Genomic DNA, 17,657 nt, shown 5'->3' on the forward strand with positions numbered 1-17,657 from the left:
TGTCATTCACTGCCACCTGATCCACAGTCAGTTCCTGGTAAGAAGGAAGCGTCCTTGCCTGCTGTGAACCTCTGCTAAAATGAAGTACCACCCTTTAATTTTATTACAGTACTCAGAACATAATGTCTGAGCAGGCAATTACATTCCTATGCAAACCAAGAAATAATTTGGGGCTGATAAAAAATGATAAAAACATCTCTCCTCATCAAACAATAACTGGGAATGGAAAGGCAATCTCAGGCAGAGAGCTGGGGCTTGAGGCAGCAAGCAGAACACAAAGAACCACCCCTGACACACGGAGAAGCAGGACGTGGTATCGTCACATAACAGAACATCACGCAGCCATCGAGAAGAAGGAAGTCCTGACCCTGCTCAACACAGATGCACCTGGACGCCAGATGCCAAGTACAAGAAAGAAGCCAGACACAAAAGGCCCCAAGTACGGTCGACTCTGTCTCTATAAACTATCCAGGAGACAAATGTACGGATAGAAAGTGGATCAGTCCTTGCCTAGGTTTTGGGGGTGGGGTGAGGGCACTGAGGGGTGCCGCCTAACAGGGGGGCAGTGCTCTCATATTGTGCTGACGGAGGCTCAACTCTATAAATACACTCAAAACTACTGCACTGACGCCTTCGATGGGCGAACTGGATGGTATTTGAATTCCACTTCAAAAAAATCTATTTTTAAAAAAGAACAGGAGGAGTCTGTTTTCCCAAGTTCACAGAAATATCACGGACAGGGAGCACTGTGTAAGTTTAAGCTGTACAATGCAGTGATGGAATGCACTTACACACTGCACAGGATGACCGCAGCTGGGCTGGTTAACACCTCCACCACCTCCTGCAATGACCATTTCCTTCCTGGGGGAAGAGCCTAGGTGTTGAAGGCCTAGGTGTTCTCCTAGCAACTTTCAAGCGCATCCTACAGTACAGTTAACTGGAGCTCCTCGCTGCACATAGGTGCCCGGACGTGTTCGTCTTATCACTGAAGTTTTACCCTGTGACCAACATCTGCACACGCCCCCCACCCCGGCCCTTGGAAACCATCAATCTACTGTTTACATCAAGCTTGTTTGGGGGGATTGTTGTTTTTTTTCAGATTCTACATATAAGTGAGATCACATTAGTATTTGTCTTTCTCTGAAGATTTAGTTCACTTGGCATAATGCCCTCAAGGTCCATCCAAAACATGAAGAATATGAAGAATTTTACGTGTCCAAATGGAAGATGGAGGGAACCTTCCGTGGATGCACCCCAACTGGCACGACACACTAAACCCCACTCGGAATATAAAAAATGGAGCCGCCTCAAAAAGCACTGAGCTCGGCCACGACCAGAAGGGCCTGTCGGTAGCTGCTGCCTCCACCAGGTCACACAGTGACAGGGTTGGGGACACTTTATGGAGCTGACCAGAAGGAGGAAGAAACAAGAAATAGCCTTTGGAGAGATCCAGGACGGGTCCTGAAAGAGGCAAGGAGCCAGGCAGCCCGGCTCTGCACCGGCGTCTCTGTTACCGGGAGGGCAGCAGGGGAGGAAAGCACCCCCGCCCCCACCGGGACGCCCACGGCGGGAGACCCGTGTAGGTGAGTGGGCTCAGGGGGCTGAGCCCAGGCAACTGAACGGACCCCCCCTTGCTACTTCCCTTCCAGGGCAGACTCCGGACAGTAAGGAAGGCACGTGTGTATCTCTCTGCGGTCACTGAAGGGCAGGTGTCAGGAGTCTGCCCCGTGAAGGGTTGGCTGGAAAACCCCCAGCACAGGGAATAAGGACAGGCAGTGTTTGCTGAGCACTTACATCTGTCAGGCTGTGTACTAAGAACCTGACCACCTTTGCATTGTGTCATCCTCTGAGAGACTGGAACTGTGATTGTCCCCACTTTAGAGACAGGCAAACTGAGGGTAAGAGGGTATACATTACCATGGTCACACGCCAGTTCTTGGGCAGCCTGGCCCCAGAGCGCTTGGCCACGGTGGAAAGTGATACATGACTCAGGATGACTGCGGCGGCCCAGGACATGACAGCACATGGCGACAGGCTCTTATTATGGAAAGGGGTGAGGATATTTAGGAAAAGTCTGATTTGTTCACCCCTTCCTCCCAGACTCACAAGTGTTTGTTGCGCACAGTTGCCTGGTAACCTGACAAATGCTGTCTGTGTCTGGCTGAGCTAAGTGACTGCAGTGCGGCTTTAAAGGGACAGTTGCACATGTCCACTTCCCTTCACACACACAGGACCAGTCATTTCCCAGTAGTGTGTATTCACCACCAGCATGGACTCCTGACCCAGAGTCCCAGCGTTCTGTGTCCAGATCACAGGCAGCAAGGGCGGGCCACTCTCAGCGAGGGGGACAGAACAGCCACCGACACACCCTCAAGTGGCAGTTCCAGGTGACAGTGAAGGCTCAGGCCCAGAAACTGGCCCCGCCATCCCCACATCCCAGTTGGCACTTTGAGAAAGCAGGAGCCTGGGGGTGGGGCGGCGCACACGGGCAGGATGACGGCCTCCTCTCACCAAGGAACCCGTCCTGGCTCACCAGCTCTCTCTGGCAATGCTTCACCCCGGTGGGACAGAGAACAGTGACGGAACAGGTCCCAGGTCCACTGTCATCAGTGCTGTCTGCTGCCCTGCCAGGTCACGGGCTCACTAATAAAAACGGGTGTGTCTGTGGGACGTTTAAAGATACGTACACACACTGAACTCTGCCTTCTGCCACTGAAGAGGAAGCCGGAGCCTGTTCAGTAATCCCAGGTAGTAGATAAATCAGAAGTGTCTACTTCTGATAAACTGTGATTTAAAAAAATTATGCAGTGCTAGGTAAGGAAGAGATACTTATGGAATTGAATTTACCTTCTCAATTTTGATGTTATTAAAGATGATGTGAACCGCATGTTTGTTGATGAATAGCCCTCCCCGGGGAGGGAGCTGACCCAGGCAGGAAGGCGGTGCCTTCGCCCACAAGGGACACAACTTGCCACGCTAACCCCCAGGATGGTTCAATCTCCACGTGACTGCGTCCCAATACATACCCACATGTGCTTTTTTGCTGGCATTTTTCACTCCTTGCCTGAGGATATGTTTATTGATTTGAGAGAGAGAGAGAGAGGGAAACATCAGTGTGAGAGAGAAACATCAACTGGTTGCATCCCGTACAGGCCCTGACCGGGGATCAAACCCGAAGCCTAGGTATGTGCCTGACTGGGGATTGAACCCACAGCCTTTTTGGTGTGATCCAAACCCACTGAGCCAACCAGCCAGGGCACTGGCATTTCTTAAATGAAAAACCCCAGACAGACAGCAGGGGCCACAGGTGAACCCCTATCACCTCATACTTCCTGCAAGATCTTATTAAACTGAACTTTCAGTTATTCTTTTGTACTGGGCAGGTGCTTGCTGTGTGTCGGCTCTAGCCTGACACCCCGACTTTGGTGGGGGTCGCGCAGGGGTGTTCCTGTGCTCGGACGTCTCACCCCAGCTCTCACTTCTCCCCGGGGCTCCGTCTTCCCCAGAACTGCCCCTGCCCCAGCAGAAGCCAGGCGAGCAGAGGGTCCCCATCAGTCTGGCTACAGTGGCTCCCTGTAATTCTTAACCATTTGGGGGCTCCCAGGACTCCTGTCCTCTGACTTTACAACTTTCCCATCTTGTTCTCAAAGCCGAGACAGTCAGCAGCTCATGAAGCAAACAGGAGAGGTCGTGCAGATGTCCTAGCAAACTGCCCAGCCGTCCCACAACCCAGCACTCACGGCAGAGCTGGGTACGCGGGACAGAGGGGCGGAGCTCCCCGCAGACACCCGCCTGACCCGTCGTCACAAGGGCTGCCACCGGGAAGACAGTTCCAGAGTCACTGCCTGAGTCCAAAAGCCACCTCTGTCTCTTATCAGCCACGTGCTTCAGTTTCTTCATCTGTCACATGGGCGCTGACCTACGCCGCCTGCCTCGTGGGAGATACTCCACAGAAAGCTGCGAGCGGAAGGAAGGCCCCAGACAACCACACATGGAAACTGCACAGTGTTTACCAGCTCTTAGTGGTATCATCATATTTACACTTACGTTTAGACAAAGACAAAATAAAGTCACCCCCTATCATCAATAATGACAAGTAAATACTCCAAATTAAACCTCTTAGGAGGCTGTGCATATTCCTCCCGCTTTATCCCCAGTTCCGGGCGGCGAGAGGGTGCATGGCAGGCAGGATTATATCTGGTTTCCATATCTCCACCAACCAGGGGAAACTGGACGTTTTATGTAGTTGGATTCAGACAAGAAATAGACGCAAGGCTCGCAGTACGCGGTGCCCAGTGTGAGGAACACTTCACACACCCCAGTTAATCCAGGGGTGGGGGGGCAGCCCTGATGGAGGTGAGTCACCGTGGGATCCACGTGTCCCACTCAGAGGCCATGGGGGCTTCGGCAGAGACAGACAGACACCCGCGTCCAGCCCGACAAGGGCGCAGACACTAACCAGACAGCCCCGCTGATGGGCACTGCTCTCCGACACCTGCCCCGGCAGGAGGGAGCAGCCCAGCTCTGCTCCACCGAGTCGGCCTCAGCCCAGCCTGGGCTCCGCCCCCTGTGGACAGCAATGCGGGCAGCTGGCCCAGAGCACCGGCCACTGAGACCCTGGCATGGGGGAGTGCAATATGGTACACACACCTTGCAGCACGGGCACTACGATCCCATTTTATAGAAGAAGAAATTGAGATTCTCGGTTGGAAATGAGGTTATGCCCAACCTCCCACCCCAGAGTGGGCCTTCCAATGGAACAGCACCGGGCGGCTCCGTGGGTGGGCGAGGCATGGTCAGCATTGTCCCCACATCTGTAAATACGCGTTAGGTTTAAAAAAGCAGCCTGAGCACCTGGTAGCTTCCATTATTTTAATGAAATAAGTCCACAGGGTGGGCAGAAGTAGGTGTACAGTTGTGAGTACCTGAAACACAGTTTGTTCCTGCATCATGATTTAACTAATGTACTATTTCCCACACGAACAACTGTAAGCCTGCCTTTGTCCCATCCTGTATATTAAATAAAAGGAGAAATAAAAGTTGATCTCAAAAGATGTGTAATAAAACTGAATGGTGCTAAGTTGCCCACTGATTTGTAATTTTTTTTTTTGCTTATATGCATTTTCACTTTTAAAGTGTGTTTAGTATTACTTATTAAATTAAGACTTTATTTTTTTTTAAGAAAAAGAAGCAGGCTCAATAAGCGCGTACCTGCTGGAGCTGAAGTCTGAACCCACTGCTCTGCCGAGGCCACGCCGAGGCCCCTCTGTCCCAGCACCGGCCCCACCCCCACCCCAGAAGGCAGCCTCTCTGGCCCAGAGGCTGCTGCTCTGCTCCACCCGCTGGAACCGCAGGGCTCTGCACTGCAGAGTAACCGTGGGGTGGCCACACACAGTTCCCCAGAGCTGGAAAAACAGCTCTGGGGGAAGCGTGGTCCTCGTCAGAACGGTTATTTCTAGAACCTGGACAGGAAGGCTGGCCTTTCTGAGGTCTGTTCTTTAGCCAGAAATAGAGCCACCTCTGCCCGCCTGCAGGTAGGGGAGGGGCCTGCTCTGACGGGATACTTTGCACCAGGTGGTCCTGGTGGTCCTACCACAGCAGAGTGGGCATCAGAAATCCACCTCTAGGTCAGTGACATCCAAGAGACAAGAGTGACGGGAAAAAGCCAGGAGGCTGATGTCCACATACACGGCCCAGTTACGGCCAGGCCCCGAGCAGCGTGCCCGGTGGGCAGCACAGGAAGCTTGGACCAGCCCTCTCAGCATCCACGGGCCCAGGCTCAGAGCCCTGCTGGGCCAGAGGTTAAGTGGAACCAGCACTGGGTGGACTGACCCGGGTGCAAATCCCAGCTTCTCTACTTACTATGACCCCTGGTAAGGTACTGAACTTCTGCAGCCCTCGGTATGCAGGCCTGTATAAGGGTAATAAAAATACCTCTTGGGGGAGCTGCTTTCTAAAAGGACAACATATGTCAGCGCCCAGCGCATCCTGGTCCTCACAGCACAGCCCAGTGCGATTTAGCTCGGCAAACGATGATGTAATTGTACAGCATCCTCATTGTCAGTACTGCCTTCCCATGTTACTCTGCCTTCAAGGGATCTACATTCCTTACCCGGGTCCCTGACTTCGCAGTTTACAGAAGGGTCACACGTTATCTCCCGTAAGCCTCACCACGTGTGGAACCCACCTTACAGATGAGGGCCCCAGGCTCCAAGCTGAGCTCACAAACCAGCAAGCGGCAGAGGCCGGTCTCCAGGCCGCCAGCTTCCCAGCCAACACCCTCCGCCAGCTCCTCGTTTGGGTCTGCTGCCAGACCCGGGTCTGACTCACTCTTTCCTGACACAAAACCCGACTGTCCTCTCTTCGAAGTTAGAACAAGCACTGGCTGCGGGAGTCACGCTCGAGCAAACACTCTTTCAGCAGACGGTTAAGACGCTTTCACAGGGAAGGCTCCTTGCTCGGCTCTGAGGGGAGCAGAGAAGGGAGTGAATCCAGCCTCGGTCCTCAGACCCAGGTGCTGGCCGGGGCAGTGGGGGCCCCGACTCCTGTCATTCCCAGCCCTCGGGACGTGAGGGGACACAGGGCGCTCGGCTGGCAGCCCCAGGCTCTGCTAGAAACTCTCGGTGGGGATTTGCTCCCTGGACCCAGTAACTAACTGGAGCTGCCTCTCCCTGTGGTGGCCTTTCCCTCGGCAGGCAGGCGAAGGGTGCCATCCACCCAGATCCTCAGAATGTGACCTTATTTGGAAACAGGGGCTTTGCACGTGTGATCAGTTAAGGAGGATGGGACAGAATCAAACTGGAGTGAGGGTGGGCACTAAGGTCCACGACTGGTGCCCTTAAAAGAGGAAAGGACACAGAGAGCACACTGAGAGGCCACAAGGAGGCAGCGACTAAAGAAGTGCAGTACAGGCCAAGGACCAGCTTCCCCCTCCAGGACCAACTAGCAGCTGGAGAGGCAAGGAAGTACGCCCCCTAGAGGCTCCAGAGGGGGCAGGGCCCTTCAGACACCCCAAGGTTGCACCTCTGACCTCCGGCCCTTTGAGAGGATACACGTGTCACCCTGAGCCACCACCTGTGAGGTGCTTCGTCTCAGCAGCCCCGGGAACCCTGTGCCCATAAACCGGCTTGTTCAAGCCCCTGTTGCCAGGGCGGGAGGCACGGCTGACCCTGAGAGCTCGGCCTGCGGTCAGGGGGCTGTGGGTACTGTGTTCAGTGAGGCCTGGGCCTCGAGTTTAATTTTGGAGTGCACGTTCGCACACGCACACACACCCACTCTCACCCCACTTCCAACTTCTAAGAATAGTGCGCTGCCAACAAAGGGCTCCAGCTCTGTCTCGGAATTGGCCGGCTCCCGGGGGAGGCTGCCTTGTGGTTTGGGTTGGAATTTCTGTCTTTGGCACGGCCAGGCTGCAGCGGGAACCGGCTCCCCGGCTCCCCGTCCACGATGACAGGAGCCTGGCAGGACTCCCGGCCCAGGGGGCCCAGGCTGGACGTTCGCAGCGTTTTTCTGCCCTCGCTGGACCCTCCCGACTCTCTTCTAACATCCACGGGCGTTTTTACGGAAGGCCTCTGGTGTGCTAATAAAATAAAATAGAGCACTGCTCCCGTTGCATGTCCTCCTCCAGTCTCCCTGCTGGGCAGGGCGGTTGCCAAGAATAAGCTCTGAGCGGCCACCTGCCACCCTGGCAGATGGCAGGTGATCTGGGAGTGTGATCTCATCCCGGCTTTGGCTTTGCCACTGATTTTCTTGAAAAACCACCTTCCCCCTCGGGTCCGCACTTGCTAAAAAGGAGGCAGGCAGGACAGGACGGCTGGTTAGGCGCTTCCGGGCGCTGACATTCCAAGATGACAGACTCCCTTCTACACTCCGGAGCGGCGTGGCTGCTCGCTCACAGGCCTCCCTCCGACATCTGCCGGGCACCACAGACCCCAGCGCTGCAGAGATGCTGGGATGGGGAGAAAGCCCAGCGCCCGGTCAGGGAGGTGGGCACAGTGACAGCAGGAGAAGACAGTGGAGGGGGCGACGCCCAGTGAGGCGGCAGCTGGCAGAGGTGACGCACAGAGGGGTCGGAGGAGGACTTGGGTGGCCAGGCACGAAGGCAGAGGGAGCTCCCAGGCAACGAGAGGTCCGAGTGGACGCAGCGAGGGCAGCAGGCCCGGGGTGGTGCAGGGGGGCGAGAGGGTGGGACCCAGATGGCAGTTTGGAGTCTTTCCTGGAGGCCACAGGGAGCTGGGAGGCGCAAAGGCAGAGGGGGCCTCGCTCCAATCTGGTTTTCTTCAGGAAGCGTCATCTGGACACTCAGAAATCTGGGGCTTCTCAGGCCTCTGGAACCACTGCCTCCTGTGTTCAGCGGCTCCAGGAAGGCCACCAGGAGGCTTTCCATGGTCATCTGACCGACAAACACTGGGGGCCGGGGTCCTCTCCCTGCCAGCCCTGGGGTGACAACCAGCACTGTGGGAACGTGGGGCTGAGGGCAGGCCCCCGGCTCTGGACCCGCGCGACCCTCCAGCTCCAGAATCCTGAGCACGACTCCAGGATCAGACTCCCAGGCGGAAACCCTGCTGCTTTCCTCACTTGGTCTTGGATCTGTGACTTAACTTCTCTGAGACTCGGCATTCCCACCTCTGAAACAGGCCCACTGCCAACCATGGCGACAGGCATTGCACGTGTTAGAGAAACGAGTCCGTGAGTGCCCTGTGCACAGAGCCTGGCTGAAGACAAAGTGCTCCGCCCACCTGCATCTCCCTCCTAGTGCCACAAACCCGGGGCGGGGACTGAGATAACTAATTGTTTACCTAAGATAAACTGGAGCCCAGGAGGGAGGTGGGGAGCAGGCCGCACGGAGGGGCAGCTGGGCCTGTGGGTGGACAGTGGCTGGTACGATGTGAACATTAGGGCTTTTGTCAGTGTGTCAACGCAACCACTAAATTTTCCTGCAGCTGGAAGCCCAGAAGCAGGAACGTGTATGCCACCAGCAAACCAGTGTGAGCCCGGGCCACGGTCTGACGTGAGTCGAGTTGGCCAGGCTGCACGGTGTTGGCAGCTGAGTACTGAGCACAGCGGCCTCACCGACAGTGTTGAAGGTACTCCCAAGACTCCAAGTGTTTCTTAGCAACTGCCTATTTGGGGGACACTGCATGCCACGGGGAGGACGGCTCGGGAGCCGGTGTAAGACAGGCAGCATCCTCGACCGACAGGCAGTGCCCGCCACCTGCAGCCTGGCCCCCTCGGGCCAGCTGCTCTGTCCCCAGGCCCCGGCACCAGACTGGAAGACCTTCGGGAGGCCATCAGCTACCCGACCAGCCTCTAAGCAGCTTCCAGGACCAAAATCTTGCAGAGAGGCCCTGGCTACCTCCCCGGCTGCCAGACAAAGTCCAGTGGGCAACTGTCCTTCCAACCACCTGAGCTGCTGACATGACAGGAGTGGGGGAAAAAGACGCCCAACCACACAGAGCAGACCCTCGACACTCGGACCCCCGGCTGGGCACCGGAGGCGCCTGCCATACACGAAGCACCCCCACACGGAGTCCAGAACAGATGGGTCTTCTCTGCAACCAATACAGGGGTTCTAGAAAGTTCCAGGATACAAATGCTTGCCGGACCCTGGTTCTTTCTCCACTGTGCTGGACACCATGTCGTTTCATCTCTGCAAAATTTATTTCGGGGAATTAAAAAGGTTCTGCCAGGGCCAGGCCTCTTGGCACAGGCAGTTGATGTCAGGTATAAAAGAGCACAGTCCCCTGTCGTGACTGCACACCCAATTTAAAACAAATTACTCCGTTCGGTTCAGGAGAGGAGGCATCGCACTTCCAGGAGCCTGTTGTCAGTGACTCTGTCTTGACTGTTCCCCCCCAAACCCCCTCAATTAAATCAAGACTGCTTGGCACATGGTGAGTATGAGCTGGGAGGTTGCTGTGGAGACGACAGGGTTTTTCATCGCATCAACATTCAATCTCCTAATGAGGGGGGAGCCGGCAACACCTTCCGCCTCCTCCTCAGATGAACGTTCACAGCAAGGACAAAAGCCTGTTGGATGGAACAGGATGAGGGATGGTGTGAGCCTCCAGGTCTCCTCTGCAGCAACCCTGAGTCCGTGGCTTCAGCGTCTGTGAGCAGGAGACAGGTACAGGGAGTGTGCAAGAGGCCAGCTTCCCCGTTCTCCTTCCCCACCCTGGGCAGCCCCGGAGAGAGGCATGTAGGCCCTGAGGCTGGAGGTGGGGCAGCACCCACTCAGCCAGCAGAGATCTGTGGGAACTGGCCCCAAAGATCAAGGACACGGTCAGTGCCAAGAAGAGCCAGCAGAGACAGCCTTTTATTTCTGAAGTGTTGATCTGCTTGTGGTGCTCCCTTGCTTAAGCCCTTCATTAGCTCTCTGTTGGCCTCGCCAATAAGTTCCAACTCTTCAGCACCATGCACGCCACACTCGGCTCCCCACTGACTCTTCCAAACTCCTGTCTCCCTCATTCCCTAAATAAACGCCCCGCGGTGGGTGAGTCAAAAGCCTCCCTGGCTGAGCACGTGTTGTTTGTCCCCTTGTGCGTAGATCCTTTCCCAGCCTTTTCCAGCCTGGTCCCGTTGTTCTCATTTCTCCAGATCCGGGTCAGGTGTCTTGAGCCATTGGTGGCCTTCTCTCCTCCTCCACCCCCTCCCCACCTGTCCAGGAAGACGCTGGAATCCTGGCCCGGCTGGCATTTTCCACATCGTGACCTATTACAATTGGTCTGTATGTCTGTCTCCCGAGCCGCAGCCGAGCCGCTCCGGGGGAGGGGGTTGTTTCAGAAGGAATGGCAGAATGATGGAGGGCAGGGCAGAGGTGAAAGAAAGGGGCCGTGTCGACTGGAGAGGGATGTAGAACTAAGACCCACCGAGAACCTGGGCCCACGAGGGGTGCGGGCAGCCATCGGGGCCAGTGACAGGCGTGCTCTGGGCAGAAACCCCTCCCTTCTCCCCCTGAGCGCCCTCAGGACAAGAGACAGAAACATCAGGTCCATCTGGTGCTGTTGAGGAGCAAAGAAGAGTTGCTAATTTGTTTTTCAACAAAAAATCTCTGAAAGGGATTCTTACCAGGTTATTAAAATACCTTCTAGAAGACTCAGTTTAAACCCAAGGAAAAAATGAACCCTACCTCAAAATTCAAACAGCCAGAACCACAGTGAACAAACCCATCTCCTTGGGCTTGAGACCAAGAACAGCTGTTGGGTAGGGGTGACTGTGAAATGCCCAGGCACAAACCGAATGCCCCACTTAGGTCTCTACCCGCTCTGGCTCCCGCCCCTCACGGGCTCAGAGGCAGGCGTCCTCCCATTGATCTGCATGATTCCAAGCCAAACAGGGGCCTTGCGTCCACACCCAGGTATATAACATGCTGCATCCAGGGTTGGGATCGCTCTTTGTTGGGATTTATTTGGGTTTGCCCAGCAGCCTGTTCAAAACCTGTAAGTGGGGAAGGCAGGTGCTCAGCAGCGCTCGGCTGCAAGGACCCTCCGCCAGCCTTCCCTGTGTGCGGGACCTGAGCAGCAATCCGCAGAAGCACGGACGGGCAAGGAGCCTCAAGGCCAACTCGGGATCTCGGCCATTGCTAATCCGGGATGGCAGCCGCCAGAGTCAGCTCTTCTTCCCGTCTGAGTCAGTTATCGCTGAATTTCCCAGAGACTCTGAATCCCTCCAACACAGGTCTCGTCGTCGTCACCTGTGTTTCCTCCCTGGGGACCCAGCACGTGCCTGGCACAGGGTAGGCACACTGGGACACGCCTATCACGGAACCTAGTGTCCTATCTGCTGTGGAATCTAGCTGCTGTCTTGGTGGTGGGGAGTGGTTTTCCTCCAGGATTTGCTGGGTCAAACCACCATCTCCAAGGCTCTCCCTTGGTGTGTAATTTCGAAAAGCTAAGTGAGAACCCAGCACTATGTGAAATATATGTGCCAGTGACGGGTAGAAGTATGCCTTCCGCACACACCACAAATGTCAAAGTCCTAACGCCCGGCACCTATGAACACGACCTTCTTTGGAAGTAGGGTCTTTGCCAGTGTAATCAATTGAAGATGAGGCCATAGGATAGCCCCTAACCCAACAGGCCTGGCGTTCTTACGAGAGGGAGACCGGGGAACACGGGAAGGATGCTGTCTGCAGACAGACGCAGAGACTGGAGAGAGGCAGCTGCCAGCCAGCGTGGGACCCGGAGCTCGGAAGAGGCAAGGAAGGACCCTGCCCAGAGCCTCGGAGCGCGGCGCTGCCGACGCCTGCGTTTCAGCCGTCTGGCCCCAGGACCGTGCCACAGGGAGCGTCTGCTGCTGTGTGACCACGCACTTCATGGTCACCTGTTACAGCAGCCCTAGGAAATTAACACTGTCCAGCAATCAGAAGGGGCGTTTTGTTTGTTTTTGATTACAACACTTATATAACGGCCGCGCTGACCTCGGCGATGTGTGTTTGGGCAGCGTCCACCTTGTTACGTCACCCGTTTGCTTGTGCCTTTGTTAACGGCACGTGCCAGGCACCAGGGCGACGGGAGCGGGCAGGGAGGCCTCGGCGAGGACGCTCTGGGAGGAGGCCAGCTCCCTGAACAGCGGCACGAGCGCCGTGCCGCAAGTTGCACACACACACACACACACACACACGCACTGCGGAGACCGAGGGGCGTTTATGGAGTGCGTGCTACCAAGTGCCTGGCACCGCACTGAGCACTGCGTCCACACGGCGGCCTTTAATCCCGCACAGACCAACGAGGGAAGGCGCTGTTATGATGTCCACCTTCCCACGGGTGACGTTCGCCTCAGAGACCACGGGCCAGCGAGATGCTGACCGGGTCGGGGCCCATGCTGGCTGCCCAGGGAAGACAGAGGCCCCCTGCAGCCGGCTGCACAGGAAAGTGCGCGCTCTGATTCAGAGGGGTGAGGACTCTAAACAGGACAGTCACTTAAATATTAAAACATCATAGTAGGTGAATTTTCAGAACAGCCTGTCTATACAAAAACCCACAATTGGGCAAAGAATCTGTGGCCATCCTTCCTCGGTCACTAACAAGCACAACCAAGCGCTCCTGATGGCTCATGGGCGCAAAGAGCCGTCACCTCCGTGTGCGCTTGGGCAGGAAGGCGGGATGAAGGTCCTGCTTTTCTCCTCCGCACCTGTCTGCACTTTCCAAACTGGTGATGGGGAAAACACCATCTTTGCTATTACTCTGGCTAACCCTGTGCAGCCCCCGATCTGTCTGGGGCACTGTTCCCAGCGAACGTGTTAACTCAGCTAATCTGCAGCGTGACCCTGCGACAGGGACTCTGTGACGCCCATTTTACCAGAAAGGACACCAAGCCAGACCCAGAGAGACTAGGCAAAGCGCCCACAGCTGGAGCTGCATTCGAACCCAGACACTCCAGCCCGGAGTTCATGTCGTTAACCACCTGGCTGTGATGAGGGCGGGGGCGATTTTTGGAGGAAACACTGAAGTGCCTCGGCCCCAACCTGACACCATTGGGCCACCTGTTATTCTGCTCGGAGGCCTTCTGCACACATTTTCCACTTCTTTTCTCTGCCCACGTCTCGTACTCTGGAATGAGCTATAAATATAACATGTAACATATAAAAATAATGATATGCTCGTGCTTGTCTGCGGCGGCAGGAAAACTTCCCTATTAGGACAACCCAAGGGATGTGCAATTTCAGCCAAGAGTGAAGAGATGATAGCGAGCAAATGACAGGAAAAACAACAGGAGAAAAGAACACAGCTGTCAAGTTAGGGAGTCACCTAATTTACATCAGGACGAGAGTCCACGGGAGGGGAGGGAAGCGGCAGGAGGGGGAGGGGCAGAGAGGGGAGTAAATGGCAGGCACACAGAGCGGGGGTAACTGGGTAACTGGGAAGCCTGAATGGTGCGCAGTGGGCACACCACCGGGTGCCCGTGTGTCCGGGGACTTCACATTCGCAGGACCCTCCTCCATTTCTGTGGGTCAAAAATGGTCAGGTCCCGGCACTTCCATATGGTTCATTGTATACACAGAGCAGCCCTGGAAACACTGAAAAAGTATCCACCCAAAATGCACAGTGTAGGACACTTTCTGTCACATTCTTTGGCCATTTCTCCTCCTGCCCTCCCTCCCCCTACATCCCCCTCCCACCCCGTCTCTCTTCTCCTTCATCCTCCTCTCCTTCCTCCCTCTCCTTTTCACTTTGAACTATATAGCAGGGGTCTAATGATCACTCTTGACAACACCTCCTGAGAAAGATGAACACAGCTGTGTGTACATACCTGTACATTGTGCGTGCGCATTTGTGTACCCACACACGTGCACAGAGTACACGTGTCCAAGGAAGGACACAGGGCACCTCCTCCTGGTGGCCAAGCCTGCATGTCACACAGGACGAGAGGTGCCCCTGCCGGGAGTGCCAGCTGGCTGCTCAAAGGTCGTGTGGCCAGGCCTCCAGCTCGGCCCCAGCAGGGGAGGAAAGGGACCATTTCAGGGAGCAGGACACACTGGCCACAGACCCCCAGGCCTTGAACTCAACCCAACCCCCAGTGGACAAGGGATTTTTCACTGCTGGAGTGCTCAACAATAAACAAACAAGGTCTGAGGTCACACCTCACCCTGTGCTGCCTGACTGCCTCCCAGGAGCTCAGGTGCTCAGAGGCAAAAGACCAAAAAGGCCCAGGAGGCAGGGCGTGGCCGTTTGGCTCGGAGGGTGGGCACCCTGGCTCTGCGGCCTCCGGGCTATAGGAGCTGGGGCAGGGTTCAAGTCCAGGCCGCATCCTCCTCCATGAAGGGAGGCAATGCCGGCGGGGCTGTGTCAGGGACTGTTGTAGTTTAAGGGACAAGGGGAGGTGGGGGGGAGGAGGTCGGCCTTTACCACAGCATCTCAGCCGCAATGTACCAAAACGTGCTGGGTGACGGATGCCTCTGGAATTGCTTTCCCTTTAAATCTGCTCAGGGCAGGGCAGGTGTGGTCAGCACAGCAATGGCGGTGCCAGTCTTCCCCTGTCATCTCCAGCCCATGAGCTCCCTTCCTGCCCACAACACCCGATCCTTAGCCCCCTCGCCCAGCTGCTGGGAGAGGTGAAACCCAGTCCCAGGCACTGGGGCAGGACTCCTTTTCTTTGACACCTGACCTTAAAACAATGGTTTTTTTTTTCCAGTCTCACAGCCAGGCTTCCAGGCACCCTGCCAGCAGACAAAACGACTGTTTTCCTCCCGAGGGTCCCAATTCCCATCATGCAACTTAGAACCTGGGTGAAAATGCCAAACAAGGAACCACCTGCCAGACAGGGCCGTTTCCAAGGAGGGCTTTCATATCTTAGTAGGACCCTACACTGAGCCAGGATTAAGTCATTGCCACATTAAAGGGACGCACCTTTAACATTTCCATGACATAATCACATGCAGTTACGATCATGTGAAAGAACTCTTTATAATTAGTGATGACTCCACTTCCTGAAATGTGTAATCCTTCTGTCTTGAATTCCAAAGAGGTTGGCAGAAGGGAGGCACTAAATATATACCAGGAACTAATATTTAAATCAGTTTTTAATTCACCTTTCGATATGAACAGCAGAACCAGAACAGAAGCTTACCTTTGTTAGGACTCTAATTCTTTACATCTGTGAGGCTAAACATGTAGCAACAACGAAGCCACACAGAAACGCCAATGACCCCAGGCCTGAGGTGACTATCCCTAAATGGCAGTAATTTTGCCCAAGCAGCCACGTGAACTGCCTTTCCTGAGACGCACTAAAACACACCCCAACGGTGTGGCTTTGGCAACAGTGCCATGTCATCAGTTAACGAAGCCCTCTGACTTGTCTGTGACTTAAAAATGAAAATCGTTTTTCCTCTGATTAGGAAAGTTCCCCACGTGCCAAGCACTGACTTACCTGCGGACCACGTAACGTCGCTTAGTCCTCCCAGCCATCCTGAGCCAGGACTGTTGGGGCCCCGTTTCACAAATGGGGCCACCCAGGCACTGAACTGGGACGCGACTTGCCCACGCTGCCATCCCCCACTTGGAAAGGCCCACGTATGTGAACTACAAACCAGAGGCGATAAACAGACTTCCTAGACTCTGCCGTTCTCTGTCACTGCAGCGACTAACCAGGAGGGAAATTCCGGAACCTCCTTACAGCTCATTTCTGTTGCTAGCAAAGTTTTGCAGCTGAAATTTTGAAAGATGAAAGTGCAGAGGGAATAAAATCCGACCCACAGCAACACCCAAAAGGCTTCCAGAAAAAAAATCTGACAGTTTTTCTCAAACAAACAAACAACCCCACCACCGAAACGGCACAAATTGCCTCTATTTGATTTTCCCACTTGCTCACAGGACTCGGTTATCTGCTTCCGTCCCTGAGATATGGAGGTGGCGCTCCACCTCCCCAGACAGCCCCAGGTGAGGCAAGGGTTTACCTTGTCATAATAGTATCGCAGGGCTCTGCTCAGCTTATCGTAGTTCATGTTTGTTTTGTTTTTTCGGAGTCCCCACAGTTTGGCCACTTCTTCTGCTTTGAGGAGCTTGAATTCACCATCGTTGGAGGTCCAGCAGATCAGATGCTCATGTTTCTGGTCCAGCAGCAACTGCAACAGGAACTGCCACAGCGTGATTGCACTCTCCATACCTGGGGAGGAAGGGGCCGGTCAGAGCGCCAGTGCACAGCAAGCCTGGGGGCGGGGCTGCGGTGAGCCTCAACTCCCTCCTCCCCGCCCAGGAGCCTGATAAAGTCATGTTCATGTCCACCCTCCACCCCAACGGGCCACGCTGAATCAGGTGCCCTCTGGCTGCATTTTGGAAACAGCCATAATTGAGAAGAACTACAAGGAAGCCCTGTGATCCTCATATTCACAACACACATCCCCTTGGGTGACACGGTTGCGATGGAAATAAAGTGAGAAAATGATTCATGAATGGCCCACTTGTAGAATTAACCCCCATACAAACGATTCTCCACTTAACACTGGTGTCTCTTCCCACCCATCCCAACAACTGTGGTGGTCGGTCTCCCATCCATTAATTGCTATGAGAACTGGACCCCTTGTTAAGAACATTTGTGTGGGAGCTTGGGGTAACAAGGTTGGTGCATATCAGTAGGTGTAACTGCAGAACGAGCTCCGCGAGGAAGGGGCGTGATCAGATGACTCTGCATTTCCAGCGATAACCCAACACGACCCCCGAGTGCAGCGCACACCCAGCCGACAGACGTGTGCCACTGAGAGAGGCCTCCCTCCACCTTCCCAGCCACTGGTCAGGCTGCAGATCGAACCCACTGTCACAGTGCAGAAGGGGGAACACTGTCTCCACCAGGACGGGAAAGCCCACAAAATGCTGTCTTTTCCCTTTGACTCTGGTGTGGACTTTGTAAACACTCTTCCCTAGCCTTGGAGGCTGGTGAACTCCTACTCGTTCATCGGGACCCAGTTCAAACGGGCCTTCTCAGGGACATTTCTCCCCACTCCCTCGGGTGGCTTCTCAACTTCAGACGTTTGAAGACTTCCAGAGCCATGGGTACTCAGGCTGGAAACAATTATAGTGGCAGAAATAATCACAATAATAAACTGCCTCTCTTATCGACATTGGTTAAGTTAGGAAAGAAGAGGCGGTTGGGCTGGACTCGAAAGCTTCGCCTCAGACCCACTGCCCTGACGGGACAGGTGACGTGTGCTGGGTTTAGACGGG

At 55.0% G+C, this 17,657-nt stretch overlaps 1 protein-coding gene across 2 annotated transcripts in view; it reads right to left on the minus strand.

Annotated features, from left to right (window-relative positions):
* The window catches only part of ELK3 (ETS transcription factor ELK3), a 64,894-nt gene that overhangs the window by 21,092 nt on the left and 26,145 nt on the right, over positions 1-17,657 (minus strand). For both annotated transcript variants that reach the window (XM_053661661.1, XM_053661660.1), the window contains exon 2: positions 16,394-16,602. In XM_053661661.1, coding sequence (XP_053517636.1) covers positions 16,394-16,600 — 207 coding nt within the window. In that variant the 5' untranslated portion in view covers positions 16,601-16,602. The remainder of the gene's footprint in view (positions 1-16,393; positions 16,603-17,657) is intronic.

This window comes from Artibeus jamaicensis, unplaced genomic scaffold, assembly GCF_021234435.1.
Source record: "Artibeus jamaicensis isolate MK-2021 breed Jamaican fruit bat unplaced genomic scaffold, CSHL_Jam_final contig_233, whole genome shotgun sequence".
In the NCBI taxonomy this organism is placed as follows: Eukaryota; Metazoa; Chordata; class Mammalia; order Chiroptera; family Phyllostomidae; genus Artibeus; species Artibeus jamaicensis.